This window comes from Narcine bancroftii, chromosome 7, assembly GCF_036971445.1.
Source record: "Narcine bancroftii isolate sNarBan1 chromosome 7, sNarBan1.hap1, whole genome shotgun sequence".
NCBI classification, from domain to species: domain Eukaryota; kingdom Metazoa; phylum Chordata; class Chondrichthyes; order Torpediniformes; family Narcinidae; genus Narcine; species Narcine bancroftii.
In genome coordinates this window covers 32,022,982-32,045,252 of record NC_091475.1, presented here as the reverse complement: position 1 = coordinate 32,045,252, position 22,271 = coordinate 32,022,982, and the positions used below count along the sequence as shown (strand labels likewise).

The window sequence follows — 22,271 nt, the reverse complement described above, 5'->3', positions numbered from 1 at the left end:
TCATGGTGAGGTAGTAAACTGGATTCGACATTGACTAATCAAGAGAGTAGTGGTGGGTGATTGCTTCTCAGACTGGTGGCCTGTGACTAGTGGTGTGTCTCAGGAATCAGGGCTGGGACCATTGTTGTTTGACATCTATATCAATGATCTGGATGATAATGTGGTAAATTAGATCACAACTTTGCAGATGACACAAAGATTGGAGTCATTGAAGACAGTGAGGAAGGCTTTCAAAGCTTGCAGAAGGATCTGGACAAGCTGGTAAAATATTCTGAAAATGGCAGATGGAATTTAATGTAGGCAAAAGTGAGGTGTTGAATTCAGAAGAACAAACCAAAGTAGGACATAATGGTAAATGGTAGGGCACTGAGGAGTGCGGTAGAACAAAGGGATCAGGGAATATGAATACATAATTCCCTGAAAATGGGCATCACAGGTAGATAAGGTTGTAAAGAGAACTTTTGGCATATTATAAATCATTGAGCATAGGACTTGGGATGTTATGGTAAAGTTGTATAAGACATTGGTGAGGGCAAATTTGGAGTATTGTGTGCAGTTTTGGTGACCTAACTACAATACAGAAAGATAGTGATAAGATTGAAAGAGTGCAGAGAAGATTTACTGGAATGTTGTGGGACTTCTGCAACTGAGTTACAGGGAGAGATTAAACAGGTCAGGGCTTATTTCTCTGGAGCCTAGAAGAATTGGGGGAAGATTTGTTAGAGGTATACAAAATTTTGAGGGGTATAGACAGAGTAAATGCAACTAAGCTTTTTACACTGAGGTTCGGTGAGATACAAACCAGAGGACATGGGTTAAGGATGAAAGGGGAAAACTTTAGGGGGGAAAAAAATGAGCTGCCAGCTGAAGTGGAATGTGGGCACAATTTTAACATTTAAGAAAAATTTGGACGAGTACATGGTCAGGAGGGGTATGGAGGGCTATGGCTGGGTGCAAGTCAGTGGGACTAGGCAGAATAATAATTCAGCACAGACTAGAAGGGCTGAAGGGTCTGTTGTCTATGCCCTACTGTTCTATTGTCCTATGAGTAGACCATGGCCCCACATGCTACTCGAAAATATTAATGAGGATCATTTACTTCATCACCACTTTCTTGCACTACCATGTCACTTGATTCCCTTAATATCTAAAAATTCATCAATCTCTTTCTTGAATTTACTCAGCATCTGAGCCTCAACAGCCCTCTTGATTTTCCCAAAACTCACTACCTGCTTGGGAAGAAATTTCTTCTCATCCCAGCACTGAACAGCTGAGTCCATATTTTGAGACGATTTATTAGGATGTTACAGGAAGAGATTAAACAGGTTACGGCTTATTTCTCTGGAGTGTAGAAGAATTGAGGAAAGATTTATTAGAAGTATACCAAATTAAGGGGCATAGACAGAATAAACTTTTCCTCTTTCACCTTTAACCCATGTCCTCTGGTTTGACCCTCACCTAACCTCAGTGGAAAAAGCCTATCCAGATTTACTCTGTCTCTACCTCTAACAAATCTTCCCTCAACGTGTGAATCCCTGATTTGAGATAAGGAAGGGGTGGGAAACATCATCCCTGAATCTGTTCTTAAGTCCCTTACAGAATTTTAAATATTTCAATGTTTGTATTTTTTCATCACTACATATAATCAAAATCATTTAACATATTGAAAGTGACATAGTAATTAAAATAATATTTTATTTGTGTGAATTGATAAGGAACATTCAGAAGTATTTTTACATTGTCCATTAATATTACTGTTGCCCAACAACAAGTTGGTTTTGGAGGATTCAGAAATGTTACTGCATCTAAGGTATGATGTTAAGAAGGGAGCAATCATCCAAAAATAAATCCTCTTGTAACTACAATCCTATATATTGCATTATAGTGCATTGCATTGCTTAAATAATTGAGCAGGAGTTACACATTGTTTCACTTTAACCTTCAAGTATCTTTCCTTCCCTAATATTCTTTCTTGAATAGTGCACAGATATATCCTGAAAGCAGCCCCACTATCAAGTAAAGGCTACAATATACTGAAATGCACCTAAGATGCACCTATAATCGGTGCATGTAATTTTAAATCAGTGCTAGCATAGCATATTGTGGAGAAAAAGGAAGGTCAGGGTGGCAACGCTGCTACAGGACCAACGACTGAGGTTCGAATCCCATGCTCTCTGTAAGAGGTTCGTATATTTTTGCCGTGTCTGTGTGGATTTTCTTTGGCTGTTCCTCTTTCCTCCCACTCTTCAAAACAGTTTTAGGTCAGTTGGATGTGATTCGGCAGCATGGGTTTGTGGGCCAAAAGGACTTGTTACCATTGCTGTACGTCTACATTTTTTTTTTAAATAAAAGATTTAGAGCAGAGGATATTGTACTGGTAGGTGTTGCTTGATTGGAGATCTTAACTTTGATAGAATTTGTGAGATAAAATTATCTTTGAAGCATATTAGAAATGGGTACAATTACAACATGTAAAAGACAGGTACGTGGCTGAGAATGGATTAGAGGAATATTGATCAAACACAAGGCAATGAGAGTAGATTTACAGTATGGATGAGTTGGGCCAAATGTTGGTGTCTAAGAATGTTATTAAAAAAACAGAAATGCCTTGGTTCTTCCAGTCAGCTGCATGAAATATTTTAAAAATTCTGACTCAACTTTGATATCTCAAATAGTTGTTTTTTTTCCCCCCAATATATATTTCCACATATATTGTCAATCACTTTCATCCATTTGCCTCTATCCGATTTTTGTGTGGCTGCCCCTTTAAAGATGCACATCGTTCTAGTGTGCACCCACATAGCCTGACCTGGACCCTTTTTCAAAATTACCTGGAGGGAAGTATCTTTGTGGCTTGTTTACAACCAGCAAGTAAAGTCTGACTTTAACGGATTTGTCTTATATATAAACCAGGGCAGCATACCAGCTTTGACCTAGAAATATAAGTCTCTGGATGTTTCTGAGAAAGTTTGACGGTCTTCTACCACTATCACAGATTACCAGTATGACCTTAATAAAGAATAATAATTGAGAATGCTATTGGCATTCTAAATGTATACTTCAAGTCCCTTGATCAGTATGAAAACATTCTGTAATATAGTCTCACTGGTGTCTTGAGGACACCAGGGTGCACAACTTGACCTCACAGTGCAGCTTCTCCTAAAGTGCTCAAGGGTACAACAAGCTCAATGGAAAAGACAAATTAAGGCAGGGCATTCAAACGACTGAAAGACATTCCAATTTCACCATTCCTTCAGACTGACGGGGAAAAATTATATTAAGATTGAATCTTATATTTGGTATGTCTGAGGGGATATCCAATTGTATGAAAGTGACTACTGCTCCTTTCTTAGTGGTTTTTATAGAAATGTGCTTTGCTTCTTTTATACAATTGGAAAGGACAAGTTTAAATATTTTAAATTTGTATGTTACTGGATTTTTTTTTAAATTATCATAATTAACGCTTGTCTCTTCTTAATATTTCACTCTAAGCATTTTCTGCTGCTTATTTATAAGTTTACATTTCTGATAACATGATTTTCAAGTTGTGACTGGAAACCTCCTTGCTCACACCTGTGAAAGTAAGCATGTAATATTGCACTTTAAAAAGTGCAATAATTTGGGAACACGAGCAGAAAGTTAAGAAGATTCACTCCTCCCACCAGCCAATCACTCTTCTAGTTGCACCGACATCACATCGTAATATTTCAGAATGTTATTCCTCACACCTGGTGTCACAGAAAACTAACTCACACCGTACCAACCTCATGACTTCACCAAGTCCAACAGGTTCAAATCAGATTACCCATGGATTCTAAGCAGTCTGAGAGACAAACAATATTTTGCTTAAGGCATTGTACAAAGGTAAACTTCACAGTTACAGAGGTTACTTAAATAACTCTCATCGCACAGTTGTCAGAACATCCTTGAAGAACAACAAGTCATGGATGAGGAACCGTAACCCAGGTCTGGCCTTGAGGCTTCTTTCAGTCATGTTCCCTTGCTCTTTATTATTGCTTTGGATTTAGCTGACTTAACTCTTTAAGCATTAAATTCTTCTCTGTCTGATTGTGTGAGATTTCAGTTTTGTCCACACCAGCATAGATCCACAGCAACCTCATTGTAATTTTCCTTGCTAACTGCTTTTACACACAATTGTCAATTACTTGCTCAATCTGCAATCTCTCAATTATCGGTTGATATACTGTGGCAAGTTTTATTTTGCACTCCTGGATGAAGTTGATGTGGTCCAAGCAGCTAAGGCTGAGGATCTAGCTTATTCCTTTCTCCTCATTCTAAACATCACAGAACCTACCATACCTTCCTTCTTCCAAACCGAGCAGTCTCAGGTTGGGAATCTCTAAATGCTTGCCAAGGTACCATTTCAATTTAAATCTATGGATGTCCCAGTTCCTGCATTACCGTCTTTTCCCCCATGCAGCCACCAGCACCTACTCCCAGTACTCACTGATCCTCTTGCTCCCATTGTATAACTGTCTTCTGCTCTCTTCCTGAGCATGGACAGCCCCACCTTTCCCCAGCTCTCCCTTGGCTGACATTCCACAGTCACAGCCGTTTGCTTTCTGGTCAGTTTGATATTCTATATTTCCCTGGAACAGTTGGCTAGGTGGGGGGGGGGGGGGAGGGGTGGTGTGTAGGAAAGCCCCCAACTCCATTCCCTACAATCCATCCCCTGTCTTTTGCAAAGTCAACATTCTTTGATTCTAATGGGCAATAATGGGAGTTGGATAAGTCAATATTTCAGAATGATATTAATGATTACGGGTCTAAATTATAGTTTGAAGTGTTTCTGTAGGAAGTTTTGGTTTTACTCTAAACCTTGAGAAGAGAATTACTCTTTTTCACTGAGTTTAATTTGAGACATGAAAAGGAAAAGAGTTATGACACCGATTTTAAAGTTGAGTTCCAGCCTCGAACAGAGACCTCGAGGAAAAGGTTTTATATTAAAAAAAACACGTATTTGAGAAAACCCTCATTTTCCATTGAGAATGGAAACATTTTAGAGAAATGGAAACTATATAAAAGTTTTGGTTATTTTTTGTGAAATTCAGATTTCTGGTAATTGTCAGGTGATATGTTATTCTGTAGAGGAAGCACCAACATTTGAATGGTGTCATAACATGAGGAAGTTTGTTCATGGGCCATCTGGGTATAGTAATGAGAAAGGAGATTGTACTGAATGGGTGAGGTGATTTCTAGTTCACTGTTTACCAAACACCTTGCTGAGTATTACACAGTTATGGAGTTGTACAGCAAAGAAACAGCCCACACACCCCATGGTGACCAGGAAGTACCTGTTGAATTGAATCCCATTTACCAAGCGTGATGCTTGTCTTTCTACGCCTTGGCAATTTAAATGTTCATCTGGTACTTCTTAAATGTTGTGAGATTCATTGCCTCCATCAGTCTGTCAGAAGGTATGATCTAAACTCCAATCACCTCCTGGGAGAGAAAAGAAATCTTTGTTATATATCATCCAAACCCCTTATTCCTTACCTTAAACCTATGCCTTTAGCTTGCTGTGTGGAAATGTTTACTATTGTCCACTTATCCATGTCCCTCACTCCTCCATCATGTCTACATCTCAGCCTTTTCTGCTCCAAGGTAAACAAACTAAATCTACCCCGTCTCCACTCTCATAACTCAGACACACTGGTCCAGGCAATGTCCTGGGGAACCTCCTCTGCCCCCTCCCTGGAGCAAATTACCTTACATTTGTCTGCCTTCTCTCTGTATTCACTTTGATATGCTCCAGGAAGGCCTCAGAGCTTCTATATATCATTTTCACATGACGTTCCCATGTATGTGACTAATTTAGTTCTTATATTAGTAAAACAAGTGTCTGTATTTAAGTAGGTTCCACTTCACTGAAGTTAATTTATGTTCACCTTCTCCAATAGTTGGGGAAGGTCAATGGAAGCCAGGAAGAAGTTATTGCTCAATTTCCAAGTACAGAGCTGGTCAGCAATCAAGTGAACAGAAAACCAGTTGCTTGACTTGTTACCATTTTTGCACGGACCTCAGAGCTAAATAACGGCCACTGAACAAATCATCCTGCTGAATGGATGTTGGCTTGTCTCAAAGCAGTTGAGCCAACTAGTTAACCTTGTGGTCCACCTGCCTAGAATAGAACGACCATCAGCGACAAGTATTTGATATAAAAACAGAGTTAAGTTCGGTTGAAATAGACCACAGTCCGGCTGTGACGATATCTTGATTCTAGTTGAAGTTGGAATAACTTTGCAGCTCAATCTTCCTAACAGAGTGGACTTGCCCAGACCTCAGGCCACAGAGATATCTCAATGTAGCTGTCAGCATGGAAGGAGAACATGATCCAGCATTATTTTAATTGAATGCTTATTGCTACAGTGCCATATGAGAGCAGCACAATTTAATTAGGGATGAACTGAAACACAGAATGCACCATTTGAATCCTCTACAGAGGGTTTATTCATCTTCATTATTACCTCACTTCTGCTTTATCAGCTATTCTTCATCATTCCTGCTTCAACTACCTTGTTTTAGATGATTAACTTTTAGTAATTCTGTTATTGAAACTGCTCTTTTTATGGTTCAAATAAATTTTTTAAAAGATATGGTTTTGTCCCTTCTGAACTTAGTCATTGGGAGTTCCAAAGTGAGATGAGTTTGACTGTATCTCTGATTTTTGAAACTGCAAATCCTCAGCGTAAAGCCAGACTTTGATATTAACAAGAGAATTTTCTTACAAGATCATTCGGAAAACTCTGGTCATTGTGGGCGGGCTTCTCTAAAATTGCTGTTTAGGCAAATTGCTGCTGAGGTTCCTTAACAGCAGGATGTTGCGGCCAGAATGGCTCCCAGTGCACTGGAGGTTGCCATGGCAGCCCCATGACGCTGAGCAGTCCACAAGAAACACCTGGGCCTTGGGTGGCAGTGTCCGCGGCCTCGTTCCATGTCACCTCCAACGGCCCCTGATACCTTATGCTGCGGGAAGGCAGTTTTGCTGTATCCATTAGTCTTTGATGATCAAAAATATTTCAAAATATTTGAAGAGGAACTGAATAATTAAGATGAGAGCCATTCAATAAGACCTTTCACCTCAGTGACAGTTCCTTTCATTCCACACTACATAGCAATCACAGAAATTAACCTGTTGTACTATTTTTGGTCTCTCTCTGTTACAAGTGAATGTTGTCTCGTCAAAGCCCAGTACAACTCCAATGATGCACCTTTACTCTGTGCTTCAATAATCTTGCATTAAAAACTCAAATAATTAAATTAAAAGTCATAAGATCAAGGTGTTTAACAAAATAATTAATTAAATGCATTGATAGAAATTAATATAAAAATATACAAATTTCCTATCAATTTAATTACAGTAGAGATGCCAAACAAAAGAATGGAACCATGCTAGCCATTATAAAACCCAAGGGATCAAAATGAGGCACATCTTGAGCTTAATCTTAATACATGTTCTATGTAATCCAGTGAGAAATCATCCCTGGAGTCATTGTGGCGGCATCTGACTTCCAGCTCAGTCTGTGCTTCCACAAGTCACTGTGTGGGTGTGGAAGGCCATTACACACTGGCAGACTGCAACTAGTCAGCAATACATCCCAAACAGTGCGGAGGGCCAAGAGCTTGGGGACAGGGTGAGTTCTGAGGTGTACAAGTGAGGAGAGAGACTCTTCATTGTATTCTGGGGGAAGGGTTAACATTATTGGTGTTTATTAACTTCGCCAGTCATGTACCAACAGATTGGTTTCCTGCCTTAACTGCACTCCCTATCACAAGAAAATATTCAATTGGGTTCTGCTACAAAGAGTATATTTTATGCAATCAATTCATAATAAAATCAGGGCCTCAGCAATCATTCCAAGTCTAATTGTTTGCATGCATGCTGGAATTTCTTTTCCATATTATAATAAAAAAAATGTTGATGTTCAGAGGTCTGTAAAGTTTCTTGAATCAATTATTGTTAGCTGTCATCAACTTTCCTGTTCTTAGAGAGGCTTTAATTAGGAACATAGGAAGTAGGAACAGGAGTAGGCCCATCGAGCCTGCTCTGCCATTCAATACAATCATGGCTGATCTAATTTATGACCTAACTCCACCTACCTGCGTTCTCCCCATATCCCCTAATTCCTCTATCATGTAAAAATTTATCTAACCAAATTTTAAATATGTTTAATGAGGCAGCCTCAACCACTTCCCTGGTTAGAGAATTCCAAACATTCACTACTCTCTGGGGAAAACTATTTTCCTCATCTCTGTCCTAAGTCTACTGCTCTGAATCTTGAGACTGTGTCCTCTCATTTTAGTTTCCCCGGCCAGCTCAAAAAACCTTCCTACATCTATCCTATCCATACCCTTCATAATCCTATATGTTTCTATAAGATCTCCTATCATTCTTCTGAACTCGAATGAATACAATCCTAGATGATTTAATCTTTCATCATAAGTCAACCCCTTCATCCCAGGGATCAACCTAGTAAACCTCCTCTGGACCGTCTCCAAAGCCAGTATATCCTTCCTCAAATATGGAGACCAGAACAGGACACAGTACTCCAGGTGCGGTCTCACCAGTACCTTCTACAGTTGCAACATTACCTCCCTACCCTTGAATTCAATTCCTCTAGCGATGAAGGCCAACATTCCATTTGCCTTCTTAATAACCTGCTGCACCTGCAACCTAACTTTTTGCGATTCATGCACAAGCACTCCCAAGTCCCTCTGCACAACAGCATGCTGTAGTTTTTCACCCTTTAAATAATATTCAGCTCTTTTATTTTTCTTGCCAAAGTGGATAACCTCACACTTATTAACATTGTACTCCATTTAGTGGAGTCAAAACAATGCTGGAGAAACTCAACAGGTCAAACAGTGTAATGTACTTTATTTAACAAAGGTAAAGATACATAACCAACGTTTCGGACTGAGCCTTTCATCAAGGTATTACAAAATATACCTACATTTTGTTATAACTTGATGAAGGAAAGAGGCCCAAAACATTGGTTATGTATCTTTATCTTTGCTACATAAAGGACACTGTTTGACCTGCTGAGTTTCTCCAGCGTTGTGGATTTACTTCAACCACGGTATCTGCAGACTTTTGTGTTTTACTTCCTTTAATTAGTGATGGACAGTTGACCAAATGAGCTCGAGGAAACCTCTAAGTGGGTAGACTATATATTTAGCTAAATGTCTAATAAATCCTCAGCACTTGTAAGGCCCGACTAATTTTATCTTCTCGAATATTGTGACCTATTGTTTTGTTCACCTTTCCCAGCCAAACAGCTGTTGTTACTTTAAACAAATAGTTTGTATGGCAGGAGAGTGTCTCTTCCCGTGGGCTGGAGGACATTATTGGAGTAAAAACAATGCATACTGCACAATATTAAAACATAATTTCTGCCTTGAATGTTTAGTTAATTAATACTGTATGCATTCATAAGATGATATGTTGTTAAGTACATCAAATACATTTTTAGATATCAAGATTGTGTTTGATGGACTTAACATCATATATTAGTTGATCTTTGCATCTCATGAAATTGTAAACACTATGCCTTTATTCATTAACAGCAGGTCATTCTCCTCAGATAAATTCAGGTCAAGCAAAATTAAAGCATATTTGACCAAGAATAGGGAAAGGAGAGTAGGAAGATGAAGGAATAAAATTGGGGAGGTAAAGAATATCAGAAGGCATACAGAGAGGAGGATGTGGTGAGAGAGGAAGAGAAAAAAGTGAGGGAAATAATAGGAGTGAAAATTGTTCCTATGTATAGGGACATAAAGGAACTGGAATGTTACATCTTGTTGCTTCCAAAGTTTAATGATGTTTAAAGATTCAAATTTGGAGTTTACAGTGTTTTAATTTTGAGACGACAAGGCACATGGAGGAAACGTTACAATGCCTGTTTTTTTACACAAAACTACTAATAGTCTTTTTATATCTGTAATAATATAGACTGATTTTCATTTTTGCAATCATTGTTATTACACAAAAACATGTAAAATGTTGACTCCCAAATAAAAGTAAAATCCTTGGTAGCTAGCACCTATGGGGATTGTGGATGCCGGATGTGCGAATTTTCCAGTTGCCTGGGATACAGGCTTATAAGGCCTAATTAATACACCTGAATTAAAAATAAATAGTTTGAAAGACAAAAGACAGTGCAAAATATAAAATAATGTGAAAAAAAAGTATTGTAATCCTTAATTATGTGGAGTCAAATAAAAGTAAAATCCTTAGTAGCCAGCACCTATGGGGATTGTGGATGCCGGATGTGCGAATTTTCCAGTTGCCTGGGATACAGGCTTATAAGGCCTAATTAATACACCTGAATTAAAAATAAATAGTTTGAAAGACAAAAGACAGTACAAAATATAAAGTAATTTGAAAAAAAAGTATTGTAATCCTTAATTATGTAAAGTTGACTTTAATCAGGTGATTCCCTTAACTTACAAAATTTAAATTTGAACCCTGATTCCTGGCGCTGTAACAACGTTGCGCTATCTGCTACGCTAACCATCATAATTAACATCCCCCCCCCCACCACTATAAATTAACTAATATACTTAATGCTAATAAAAATAAACCTTTACTAAACAAGGATAGGGAGACGCCTTGAGAGAGACGCCCTAGCGGCAAGCAGCATTGGCTGGTTCTTAATCCTGGTCGTTGCCATTTTATTCAAACACAACTTTGTTGAAACTTTGTTCAAATGGCTGCTGTGGGTGGGGCACGACAGGGTCACTCTGTGTGGACGGGGCACGACAGGGGCGCTCTGTGTGGGCGGGGCACGACAGGGGTGCTCTGCTGGCTGAATGTTTGCTCCCTTCTTCACCAAGGGTTGTGCGCTACTTCCGATAACATTTACTTTTACAATTTTCAGCTTTTAATTGAATTTTTTATTCATTCTTATTTATTTTTAATCTATTTATTTATTTCCTCAATTTTGTTTTTGCTAGTTGCTTGAATTCTGGATACCGAGATTTTACTGAATGTTTGTACCATTTGAAACCAGATATGAAATTGAAATAATATCACATATATTGAGATGTTAAAGTTAATGTTATTGGTCCCCTTATTATGATGAGAAAGGGAGATCAAGAAATCATTGATTAAACATTTTTCAAAATGCAAAATATGACATCCAAATCAAGGCGACTGCCAATTTTACCACAGCAAGCTTTGCCCATGTATATGCCTACTTTAGAAAATACTTAATTTACCAACAAGTGATTTGATTAAAACTTAATAGTAGTCAGATATCTTTCCAAAACCCAGCAGTGAAATGGAAATTGTAGCATCTCTCAGCAGGAGCATTTCTTCCTGTCATTATGTTCTCTCAATGTCTCTTCCCTTCACAAGCCCACTTGTTCTTTCCCTGATCATTCCCATCAAATGTCTCGAAACACTGATCACATCCAATTACCAAAGACTATTCTCGACAGCGCCTAGTTACAAACCTCTAAAGTTGGATCGTCAACTCAGTCAACTAGCATTCTAGTCATTTTATAAATAATGCCAGAACCTTTTGGATTCCTTCAATACACTTCCATAATTGGCCTTCCCCTCGCAGGGAAGGAAGGTTCTATTATAGTCAATCACTCATTGGTTCCTGTTCTTACATTTTATAGCAGTCGTGGAGATTTAGAAAATTATTTTTAAGCAAAAGTAGTTGGGATTTGGAATTCACTTCCTGTAAAGTTGATGGAAAAAGAATCAGTCAGTGTCTTTTAAAGGCAATTGGACAGGGAATAATTTTCCTGGTTTGGGGAAAGAGTTAAGGAATAGAACTGACAGGGTTGCTGTACAAGATCCCAGCACAGGCTCAATATGTTGTGCTGCAATCATTTTCCTCTGTGCTGCAATGATACTAGGACTAAATTTTTAAGAAATGATTGATAAGGTGCATTCCTGCATTGTCTCAAATTCTTTGTTCATAAAGAGATGAGTTTGTCAAACTTGATAAGCCACAGAATCAATGCTCAGACTTTGGAGATTTAGCTTATCTAAGCCTACCACAGCTGGCCTCAGTGAATCATGGTTGCAGAAAGGAAAGTTAATGAACATTCCCTATAGACTGGGAATGCTGTACAGTTAAATAGACTGTTACCACTGCTAAATCTCACTGAAGAAAACCGAGTGAGTAAAAGGTGAAGATGGAACCATGCTATGTTAAAGTGTTAAAGGGGAAGTAAAAATGTCTGGCATCAGATGCTTGTTCCCCAATTTGTTTTAAACATGTTCCATTATTGATTGATTCCACATATCTGAAAACAAATGGTGCCAAATATCATACATAACTATTTTGATATCATGTTTTATATGGTGTTGTATATTGTCACCTAATTTGTTGAATTCCATCTGGTGAATGAGAGAGTCATCATGTCCTCACTACCACAATATGGCTCCTTCACAATTTAATTAATGTTTCAGAAAAATCAAATGACAACTCAACTGATCAGTGATTCTCTCACCTTTTGTTCCAATAGATTGGGTGGCAGTTGTATTTTGATGCATCTCTGCTATTCTTTTGTTGAACGTTTACAAAAATATTCAAAGTATCTCATTGTCATTGCCCAAATATCCCTTTTCTGTTGTTTTTGAAACAGACAGGTTTTTTTTTTAAACCTGAACCCTATGCGTTATTCAAAACTAAGGAATATTCATCATGAAATTCACAGTGAAGGAAGGTGAAATATATACGACAGCTTTCTTGGGCCCGTGGTAAAAGTACCATTCATTTAAATGGATAGGTATGTCTGTCACTGGAAATACTGTGTCGTGCCACTTTATTTATTCCAGCATTTTTGCACAATAGATGAGAGGGTTGGAATTATTTCGATCCATTTTGTGCATTTATCAAATGGGGAAATTGAGCACTTACAAACATGAACATAACATTTTGTCTGTTCTGTTCAGTAGAAAGACTCTTATAAATGCCTCTGGTAAATCTTCTTATTCACATCAGACTTCAAAATCCATTTTATGACCTTCACTACAGTGATTGCTCATCCTCCTGAGTGGCATTGTACTGTTCCTAGAATATCAAGTGAGATTCAAAGCTACTTGATCCTGGAGTCCTAAAGAAATTATACATTCAGCAGAGTGTTACTCAGCATTAAGTATGATATTTTCCATATAAATGTTACACCTGTATCCATTCAAAATCTTGACACATCATTGAGCCACTGTAACTTAGCACAGTGGTTTTCAAACTGCTCCATAAACTCACTCACATTCCACCTTAAGCAATCCCTATGCCAAAGGCGCTCTTTGATTAGTCAGGGATTGATTAAGGTGGTATGTAAGTGGGAAGGGACCCAATTGTTACTGAAATATTTTGCTTGAGAAAAATTGTCATTGCCCCTTTCCTTTGGAGTTATGAAACTGGACATATAATAAGTCAAACGTTCTCTTTCCACCCCCATAACACCTTAAGCCATCCCTTACTAATCACAGAGCACATGGCATAAGGATGGCTTAAAGTGGAATGTGTTCAGGTAGGCAGCTTGAAAACCACTGATTTAGCACAAAATAACTTTGTGGCACACAAAGGAGGGTTTAAAACATTTATCAATACAACAGGTTGGCTCAGTTATCTGGCAATGGATTAAAAATTGTAATGAAATTCAGCAGTTGAGCTCGCATTAAAGCTTAATCAAATATGACTACAAAATTCTGGTATGTCTGCAATTATAAATCAGGAATTACTGATGGGATAAAATTAATTGGATTCACTCACCAGTAATTGATTTTGCTACTGTTGTTTAGGTGCGAGTTGAAATGTTTTTATTAAACCAGCATTTTAAATCCATTTGGAAAAATGAAAACTGATATTATTACCTCTCCACATTGCACTTTGACACCAGGTATACTTGTTCAGGCCCTGGTCTCAAGCCATGGTTACCCTTCACCATGGTGACCTGCTGAGATTCTCCAGCACATTTGTGTATAGCACTCGACCCCAGCACCCGTAGACTTTCTTGTTTAACTCAGGTCAACTCTCAGGTTATTTGAGGAGCATAAAAAATGCTCCCAACCCAGTTATTACTATTCTTAACGATTATCTAAATGGAGGACCATGGCTTTTAGATTTCTTCATCTAATTTATGAAATCTTGTAAAATCACAGCAATAGTCTGTTGAAATCTTTACAATTTCCGCATTTTCTGAGCTAAAGCTATTTAAAAGATTTTACTCAAGAATTGCTATTTAAAATTTGTCACGGTGGATACAGTAAAACCCCTTGTACTGGGAATTGGTAGATGCCGAAAAAAATTTGTCGGTTGCTTGAGATTGAGTGTTACACGATTGGTGAACTAAATGCTAAGAGCGTAATTTTAAACATTCGTATGTTGTACCTATTTATTTTCCACTATTTTTTTCTGGTTGCTTGAGGCTGCTAGTTGCTTGAATTCTAGATCACGGGGATTTCACTGTATATGAACTGATTATATGTCTTTGGCTTGGCTTCGCGGACGAAGATTTATGGAGGGGGTAAATGTCCACGTCAGCTGCAGGCTCGTTTGTGGCTGACAAGTCCGATGCGGGACAGGCAGACACGGTTGCAGCGGTTGCAGGGGAAAATTGGTGGGTTGGGGTTGGGTTTTGGGTTTTTCCTCCTTCGCCTTTTGTCAGTGAGGTGGGCTCTGCGGTCTTCTTCAGAAGGAGGTTGCTGCCCGCCGAACTGTGAGGCGCCAAGATGCACGGTTTGAGGCGATATCAGCCCACTGGCGGTGGTCAATGTGGCAGGCACCAAGAGATTTCTTTAGGCAGTCCTTGTACCTTTTCTTTGGTGCACCTCTGTCACGGTGGCCAGTGGCGAGCTCGCCATATAACACGATCTTGGGAAGGCGATGGTCCTCCATTCTGGAGACGTGACCCATCCAGCACAGCTGGATCTTCAGCAGCATGGACTTGATGCTGTCGACCTCTGCCATCTCGAGTACTTCGACGTTAGGGATGAAAGAGCTCCAATGAATGTTGAGGATGGAGCGGAGACAACGCTCCAACGTAGGTGATGCCGGTAGAGGATCCATGATTCGGAGCCGAACAGGAGTGTGGGTATGACAACGGCTCTGTATACGCTAATCTTTGTGAGGTTTTTCAGTTGGTTGTTTTTCCAGACTCTTTTGTGTAGTCTTCCAAAGGCGCTATTTGCCTTGGCGAGTCTGTTGTCTATCTCGTTGTCGATCCTTGCATCCGATGAAATGGTGCAGCCGAGATAGGTAAACTGGTTGACCGTTTTGAGTTTTGTGTGCCCGATGGAGATGTGGGGGGGCTGGTAGTCATGGTGGAGAGCTGGCTGATGGAGGACCTCAGTTTTCTTCAGGCTGACTTCCAGGCCAAACATTTTGGCAGTTTCCGCAAAACAGGACGTCAAGCGCTGAAGAGCTGGCTCTGAATGGGCAACGTCTGCAAAGAGTAGTTCACGGACAAGTTTCTCTTGTGTCTTGGTGTGAGCTTGCAGGCGCCTCAGATTGAAGAGACTGCCATCCGTGCGGTACCGGATGTAAACAGCGTCTTCATTGTTGAGGTCTTTCATGGCTTCTTCAGCATCATGCTGAAGAAGATTGAAAAGAGGGTTGGTGCGAGAACACAGCCTTGTTCATATAAAATACAATGACCAGTTATTTATCAGACGAATTCCAATTTTACCTCTTTAACTTCATCAGGTCTGGACTGGGGCTGCACTATATACGTGTTGAAATTATAATAGCCATACAGCAGGACCTCAGAGAACATTTTTTTTTTGGCTCAAGAATTTGGAAGGGCTGAACACAAAAGAAAGGGGGACAATAGATTCACAGCATAAGGCAATCCAAACCTTTTATGTGTCAGCAGTTGTTGTAAAGTATGACATGGAAGTGCAGGAAATAATATTTATTAAGCAGTACTTTACTGACAGCAATACAATAATTGTCTAACATTTGTTTTGGTAAGACATTTTTTTCCCAAAAAGGATGCTTCCTGAACAAAAATTAGAGATTATGACAGACAACTTCCAGTTGAACACAAAAATAGTTTCAGATTTGAGGTATCACATAGGAAGTTGGAGAAGCATTAAGTTAACTTTTATTTAATTTAGCATGTTTAATTGAATAATGATGCAGACACATTGCGTTAATTCAACTGACCTGAAAAATGTTTTGCCGCTGATTTACGTTTGCTTCTCATGTCAGTGTCCAACAATAGTCGGCCAGTATTGATGGATTTTAGTTGCCCTGAAACCATTTTTCCATGGTTGCAATGTCCTGGTGAAACCTTTCACCATGTTCATCACTAACTGCAGCAAGATTAGTGGGAATACACATTTCCTTATCTGGATCTAATCAGATCTGAATCGTTAGTGCCAAGTACATAAGTTACTGACATCCACTGTTATGTCATGTTTGTATAAATCAGATGGTCTGCCACTGGAGTTGATGTTCTGTTTTAACCTGCAATTGATAAATGGGCTTTCAGAAACAAAGAAAATACATACTATTTAACATTATTGGAACTGGATGAAATTAGCAGTTCAAAAATGAAGTTAATTAATGTTACAATTTACAATTATAATTAATGTACACTATTATTTCTTGACATGGTTCATAATTTAACCTAATTGAAGTAATTACATCATAATTGGTGAAGATAAATTCACATGCCAGATTCCTGGAAAATGCCTGTACTCAATGTCATCGAGTAAGGGGAATTTAGGCACAGAAAAAAAAATTGTTTATGTGCATTATGTTAGTTGTAGAGATCCATGTAGGTCTATAATTTCATGTGAGAATCACACATAGTAAGTACCCTATAATCTTTGCTCCAATAATTGTTGAGATCAACGTTAAGGATTCTGTTTTATTGGCTAGACTTTACAGGAGTTATGATGGTGAAACATATCATTGCAAGGTAAAATTGTCAGCAATTTTAGGATTTGCAAGTATGCATGGTTTAGCATCACTTCTGTGAGAGATCTGGCCTTTCTCCATCAGGTGCACAGCATGCAGTGTTTTCAGATTCATTCAAGAGTATTGCTTGAATTCAATGTGTATTTAAGCTATAGATAAACCTGGTGCTAAATTACTCCTAGACAAAGCGAGTTTCCAATGGCAAATCAAGCCACAATTATTGCATTCCAAACCATCTGGGCTTAAACTTGTATCATAAAGCCTGAGACAAATATTTCAAATTAAATATTTAAAATTTTAAAAATAAATGTAAATCTTTATGTGGACCTAGTGTTTTTGTGTACTAAAATGTGAAAAGCTTATTTAACTTTCTGTATGATGTTAAAATATTAATTTAAACTATGCTTCTTGCCTCCTTGCATGTTGTTTGATATGAGAATTTAATATGATTGAAGGCTGAGCAGTTAATGGCATGCAACCATTTCTTTGCACTAGATTTGTATCAGTATATTGAGTTGTTGCTTCAGTGCTCTATTTCTTCCATTTCTATTTCAGCATCTGATATTGCCACAGAACAGGGGCAAGTCTTGGTCATTGCAACTGCTGCCGTTGGAGGATTCACTCTTCTTGTTATCCTTACCCTCTTCTTTCTAATCACTGGCAGGTAATGGATATTCTGTGCATCCTTTTTAGTGGGGACGTGTAACCTTCTTTAATGTTATGATAGCCAGCAAAATCACGTGTGATCATTTTTGCGCACCGTTGTAAAATCAATTAGCAACCTTTTTTCCTGAATCTCTTGTTATTTTTTTTATTTTTATTGATATTGTTGGAAGTAAAGTTCAGAATAAATATTAAGTAATATTAAAACTAGTCATCTCGACATCTTACACAATTATACAAACAAAATCTATTCCTACATTTTTAAAAAGTGCTTCTCTATTTTGATGTTATTGCTATTATAAGTTTGTTGTTTTTTATTTCTTACTCAATGAACTTTGTTAGATGAAATATGATTGGTAACTATCACTGCTTTAACTAGTTTTTAGAGATCATGACTACTAATTAGCGGAATTTATTTTGAAAGAAGAATTCATCAGCAAGGAATGTGCAGTCCTCGTTTTTGAATGTCTGTGATCTGTGTGCTCTTTTCTGGTCCATAGTTCTTGTTATTCCATTTTAGTAAAGAGTTTTTGGCAGCATGTAAAACAGGCAGATTAATCACAGAAAGAGGCTGTTCAGCCCATCAAACAGAACCCTCTCTCTAGTTGGTACCTCGAATATATTGATTTAGAAAACTTTCCTGAACACATTTGACAGACTCTAAGCCATCCAGCCCATTTATAACTTTATCTGGAGCTTCATCCAGAGCTCGGGCTGCTGATGGATTGAACTGGCATCTGTGCAGCTGCATGAGCACTAGAGCCGAATCCATGGACACTCAGTGACTCTGAAGAGTCTCTCTTTTCTTCAATTTCTCGTACTGCAAGGGGCACCGGTCGGCACTAATGGTGACTCTTTGTCTGCCTTACCACAGACAGGAGGCAATTTCATGTAATATGACATGTTCCGTGCCTCTATATGACAAAAAAGGAATCTTGATGTTTCTTGCAGCTGTCTGCTATCTCCCTGCAGATTTGCTCGTCCAATTCTTGTTGACTATTGGGTGGTGTGATAGTACAGACCTATCACCAATGTATATAGTTACAGTATCTAGACTGTGCTTACAGCGATTGGCTGAGAGCTTAGCCACGCCTACTGTCTGGGCCTTAAAGGGTTGTGTCCCTAGTCAGGTCGGATCATTCCGGACTGGTCGGCCACCTGTGAAGAGCTCCTGTCTTTTGCTAATAAAAGCCTTGGTTTGGATCAACGTCTTTGATTCTTTCGATGAGCTCTACAGGTGGTCTATAATACAACGCTGATTAACATATTTAGCAAATTCTTTGACCACTATTTCAAAAGCTTCTTCAAACACTGCAGTCCATGTTTTGAGATGTTAAATGCTTTTACATAATCTTTCCTGGTTCTCTTTAACTGCTGATCATTTTCAAGATGTTTATTGGCACAACCTGAATTGGAGATTGCAGTGATTTTCTAACCATCAGTCAAGGCCAACTGGTCCTTCAGTGTCTGGTTTACCTTTGCATACTTCAGAGCTTTCAATCTGATGTACAAATTTCTAAACTGAATGAGTATTTCCCAAATTGAAAGAGCTTTGAAAGATTAATCAATTCTGAACTATGTTAATATTTAATTATCATAGATAGTATTTTTTATTTTTATTATACAGATTTGGGAATGAGATATTCGCATGGATGGAAATTTTCGATTTGAACTGTCATTTTTTTAATCTTGAAAATAAACAGCCAATGTGTAATATTTATAACTGCATGATTGAATCTGTCATCTCAAAATGATTCAAAAATATTCAATGTGATTGCTTTTATCATTAACTAATAGGATGTAGGTTTGTGGTTATAATTCCCTATCCCAATGATTCTCAAACTTTTTTTTTCCCACTCACATATATGATGGAATATTTGGGAGATAAATTGGTAAAATTACAGAAGGTTGCATACATACACACATTTGAAAACAGATCTTATTTGAAATACTGAAGAATTCAATGACTTTTACAGGAACTATGGAGAATGCTATGCACATTTCACAAGTAGGTGCTAACTGAAATGATGTCATGAAATGAATGGACTGGAGACAGGTAGTCTGTGTTTAACATTTTTACTTCTGACCTTTCTGTAAAGTGCTCACTCAAAGGTCACTCCTGGGTTCTTGTTTACCTAAAAGCAACAGAAGACTAACTCCTGTTGTTTGCTGAAGAAGGAGGGGGTTTTGCAAGTGAGAGAGAGAGAAAGAGACTGATCAGTCACAGGTGAAACAAGCAGGAGAAGCTAGTTGGAACTGAAACAGAAACTCCAGAGTGGTAGATGGCTGGAAGTGCTATCTGTCTGATATTTCTCTTGGAATAAGGGGAACAGAAAGGAACTCTGTGATAGCCTGAAAGAAAGAGGTTATCATCTGGAGAACCCTGATGGGGCAAGTTTCATCAGCAAGACATTGAGGTGACTAATGGTGGTACCTCAGTTGTGGAAATTCTGGAACAACAAATTTCTCTCTGCAACCTACAAAGAACCTTCCTCAGCGGTAAACATTTACCTTTAGAGCACCAAAGCCTGGTGAACTTTATAAATGTTAAATTCTGTGCACAGTATAAGAATTGCTTGCAACCAGAAAACTTGGATGAATGAGAAGTGAGATTGAACTGTAAACCAAAGAACTTTTCTTAAATTTACACACACATTACATACACATGCACTTAGAATTAGAAGAGGGTTAAGTTAGGTTAGTTAAGTTAAAAGAGATAAGTTAAAGTTTGATTCTGTTTTCATGTTTAAAGATAATTAAAAACATCTTCTGTTTAAGTAACTACTTGTCTTGGTGAATTTCTATTGCTGCTGGGTTTTTTGGTCCTTTGGGCTCATAACACATAGCACCGTAAGTAGTCCCTTACTCACCCCAAAGCATCTATGGCATCCTACACCATAGGTGTTCTGTGGTTAGTAAGGAACTACTTAAGGTGGTATGTGAGTGGAAAAAAAAATGTTGAGAACTACTGCCCTATCCAGTCTGTTTCTGACCTTAGTAATATCACACGGGACAGGCAGGGCCAGTGCCAGACTATTTTGCACCTTAGGCGAGGCCAACTTGGCATTCCCCAAAAAACTTGCCAACTTTGATTTTCAAAAACAGATGTTTTGTAGAAAAAATGAAAAGCACAAAACTTGAAACTGCTAAATTTATTTTAAATTGCAAGAATAAGTAAGACACCAATCTTTGATTATCTTTCTCAAATGCGAAAGAAAAAATTTTTGCGCACAAATTATTTTAAACTAAAGGGCACTCAGTAGAAAGCACACCTCCACCAGGGGCAAAACATTACTTCACACACCTTTAAGTCTATATACCTTCCAGTGTCCATTTTTTCCCCACAAGAATGATGCAGTATGAAAATGTCCTTTTGGTCCATCAAGTTTGCTCTGACTTTCCCATAACCATTTTTATAAATCCATGCTGTTCCCTTTTTTTTAAATTTTCCCACATTTCTATCATTTCGTCCCAGCTTCTACAACCACTTACACACCACAGCAAAGGCCAATAATCGACCTGGCCACATCTTTGAGATGTGAGAGAAAATTAGAGCATCCAAAGGAAGCTCACATGGTCACGGGGAGAATGTGCAAACTGCGCACAGACAGGGCCAGAGTTCAGGGCAGAAGCCAAATGGCTGGAGTTGTGAGGTAGTAGCTCTATTAATTGCACCTCTGTGAGGCACCATCAACTATAGCAATAATCAGGTTGATTACATGTCTCTTTTAGAACTGCCCGGAAGGATGGTATCTCCATATAACACAACAATAACTGTAAGAACTTGCAATACATTGATAGAGAAAATGTAACTACAAAATTTCAGTATGGCTTTACACACGGACATTCAAGGATGATTTTCTGTTAGTCTGCCTTTTGAAGTTCTCATGTTTTATGAAACTTTGACAACTACGATAAACAAAATTATTAATTTAATGACAAAAAATAGCACAGAGCAATTGCAGAGTTGATTCTTTTAAGAATTTATATATTTTGATTTCTCATCTATGGATATAGCTATTCTATTAGAAACCAGCTAGTACCTGTCCTGAGCTTCTGATGTCTGAATCCGAAGACCGAACCCTCCCCTTTGCAGATGGCATACAGACATATACCTGAGCTCCCGACACTAATTCTGAACCCTTCCCTCAGCAGTCGGCCTACAGGCGCACACTGGAGTTCCTGATGCCGAGACAGAACCCTCCCCTTGGCAGTCAGCCTACAGGTGCCCAGCAGAGCTCCTGACCCCGTCTCCGAATCCTTCCCTTGACAGTCAGCCTACCTGAACTGTGGAGCACAATTTTCTCTCTTCAACCACCCCCCTCTGAGGTCTGCGCCCTACGTAGCTGCCTAGTTGGCCTAATGGTAGCGCTGGCCCCGGGGACAGGTGTCAGGTGGATGTTAGCCATTTTGCATTTGGGAGATAAAAATAGGAGGATTGGTTTCCCAGAGTGACCTCATTGTTGACTGGGTCACTCTGATAGCATCTCCCAGCCCCACAACCTCAACCATTAAGAGGCACAAGGAAGGAACAAGGCAAAGAGACACATGGGAACCAATTCCTGCAGGATCCACCACATCACCAGCCTTCATCAAGAAGCTCTATCCTCAACAACACAGAGGTAGTAACTTCACTAGAATAACTGTAGTGCTCCAATCTGGTAAATCCTCACCCCTCTCTAAAGCAATCATGGA

At 38.7% G+C, this 22,271-nt stretch overlaps 1 protein-coding gene across 1 annotated transcript in view; it reads left to right on the top strand.

The window, feature by feature from the left end:
• epha6 (eph receptor A6) overlaps positions 1-22,271 on the top strand; it is a 429,920-nt gene that overhangs the window by 339,966 nt on the left and 67,683 nt on the right. The window contains exon 6 of the mRNA XM_069889421.1: positions 17,469-17,577. Within this exon, the coding sequence (XP_069745522.1) occupies positions 17,469-17,577 (109 nt within the window). The remainder of the gene's footprint in view (positions 1-17,468; positions 17,578-22,271) is intronic.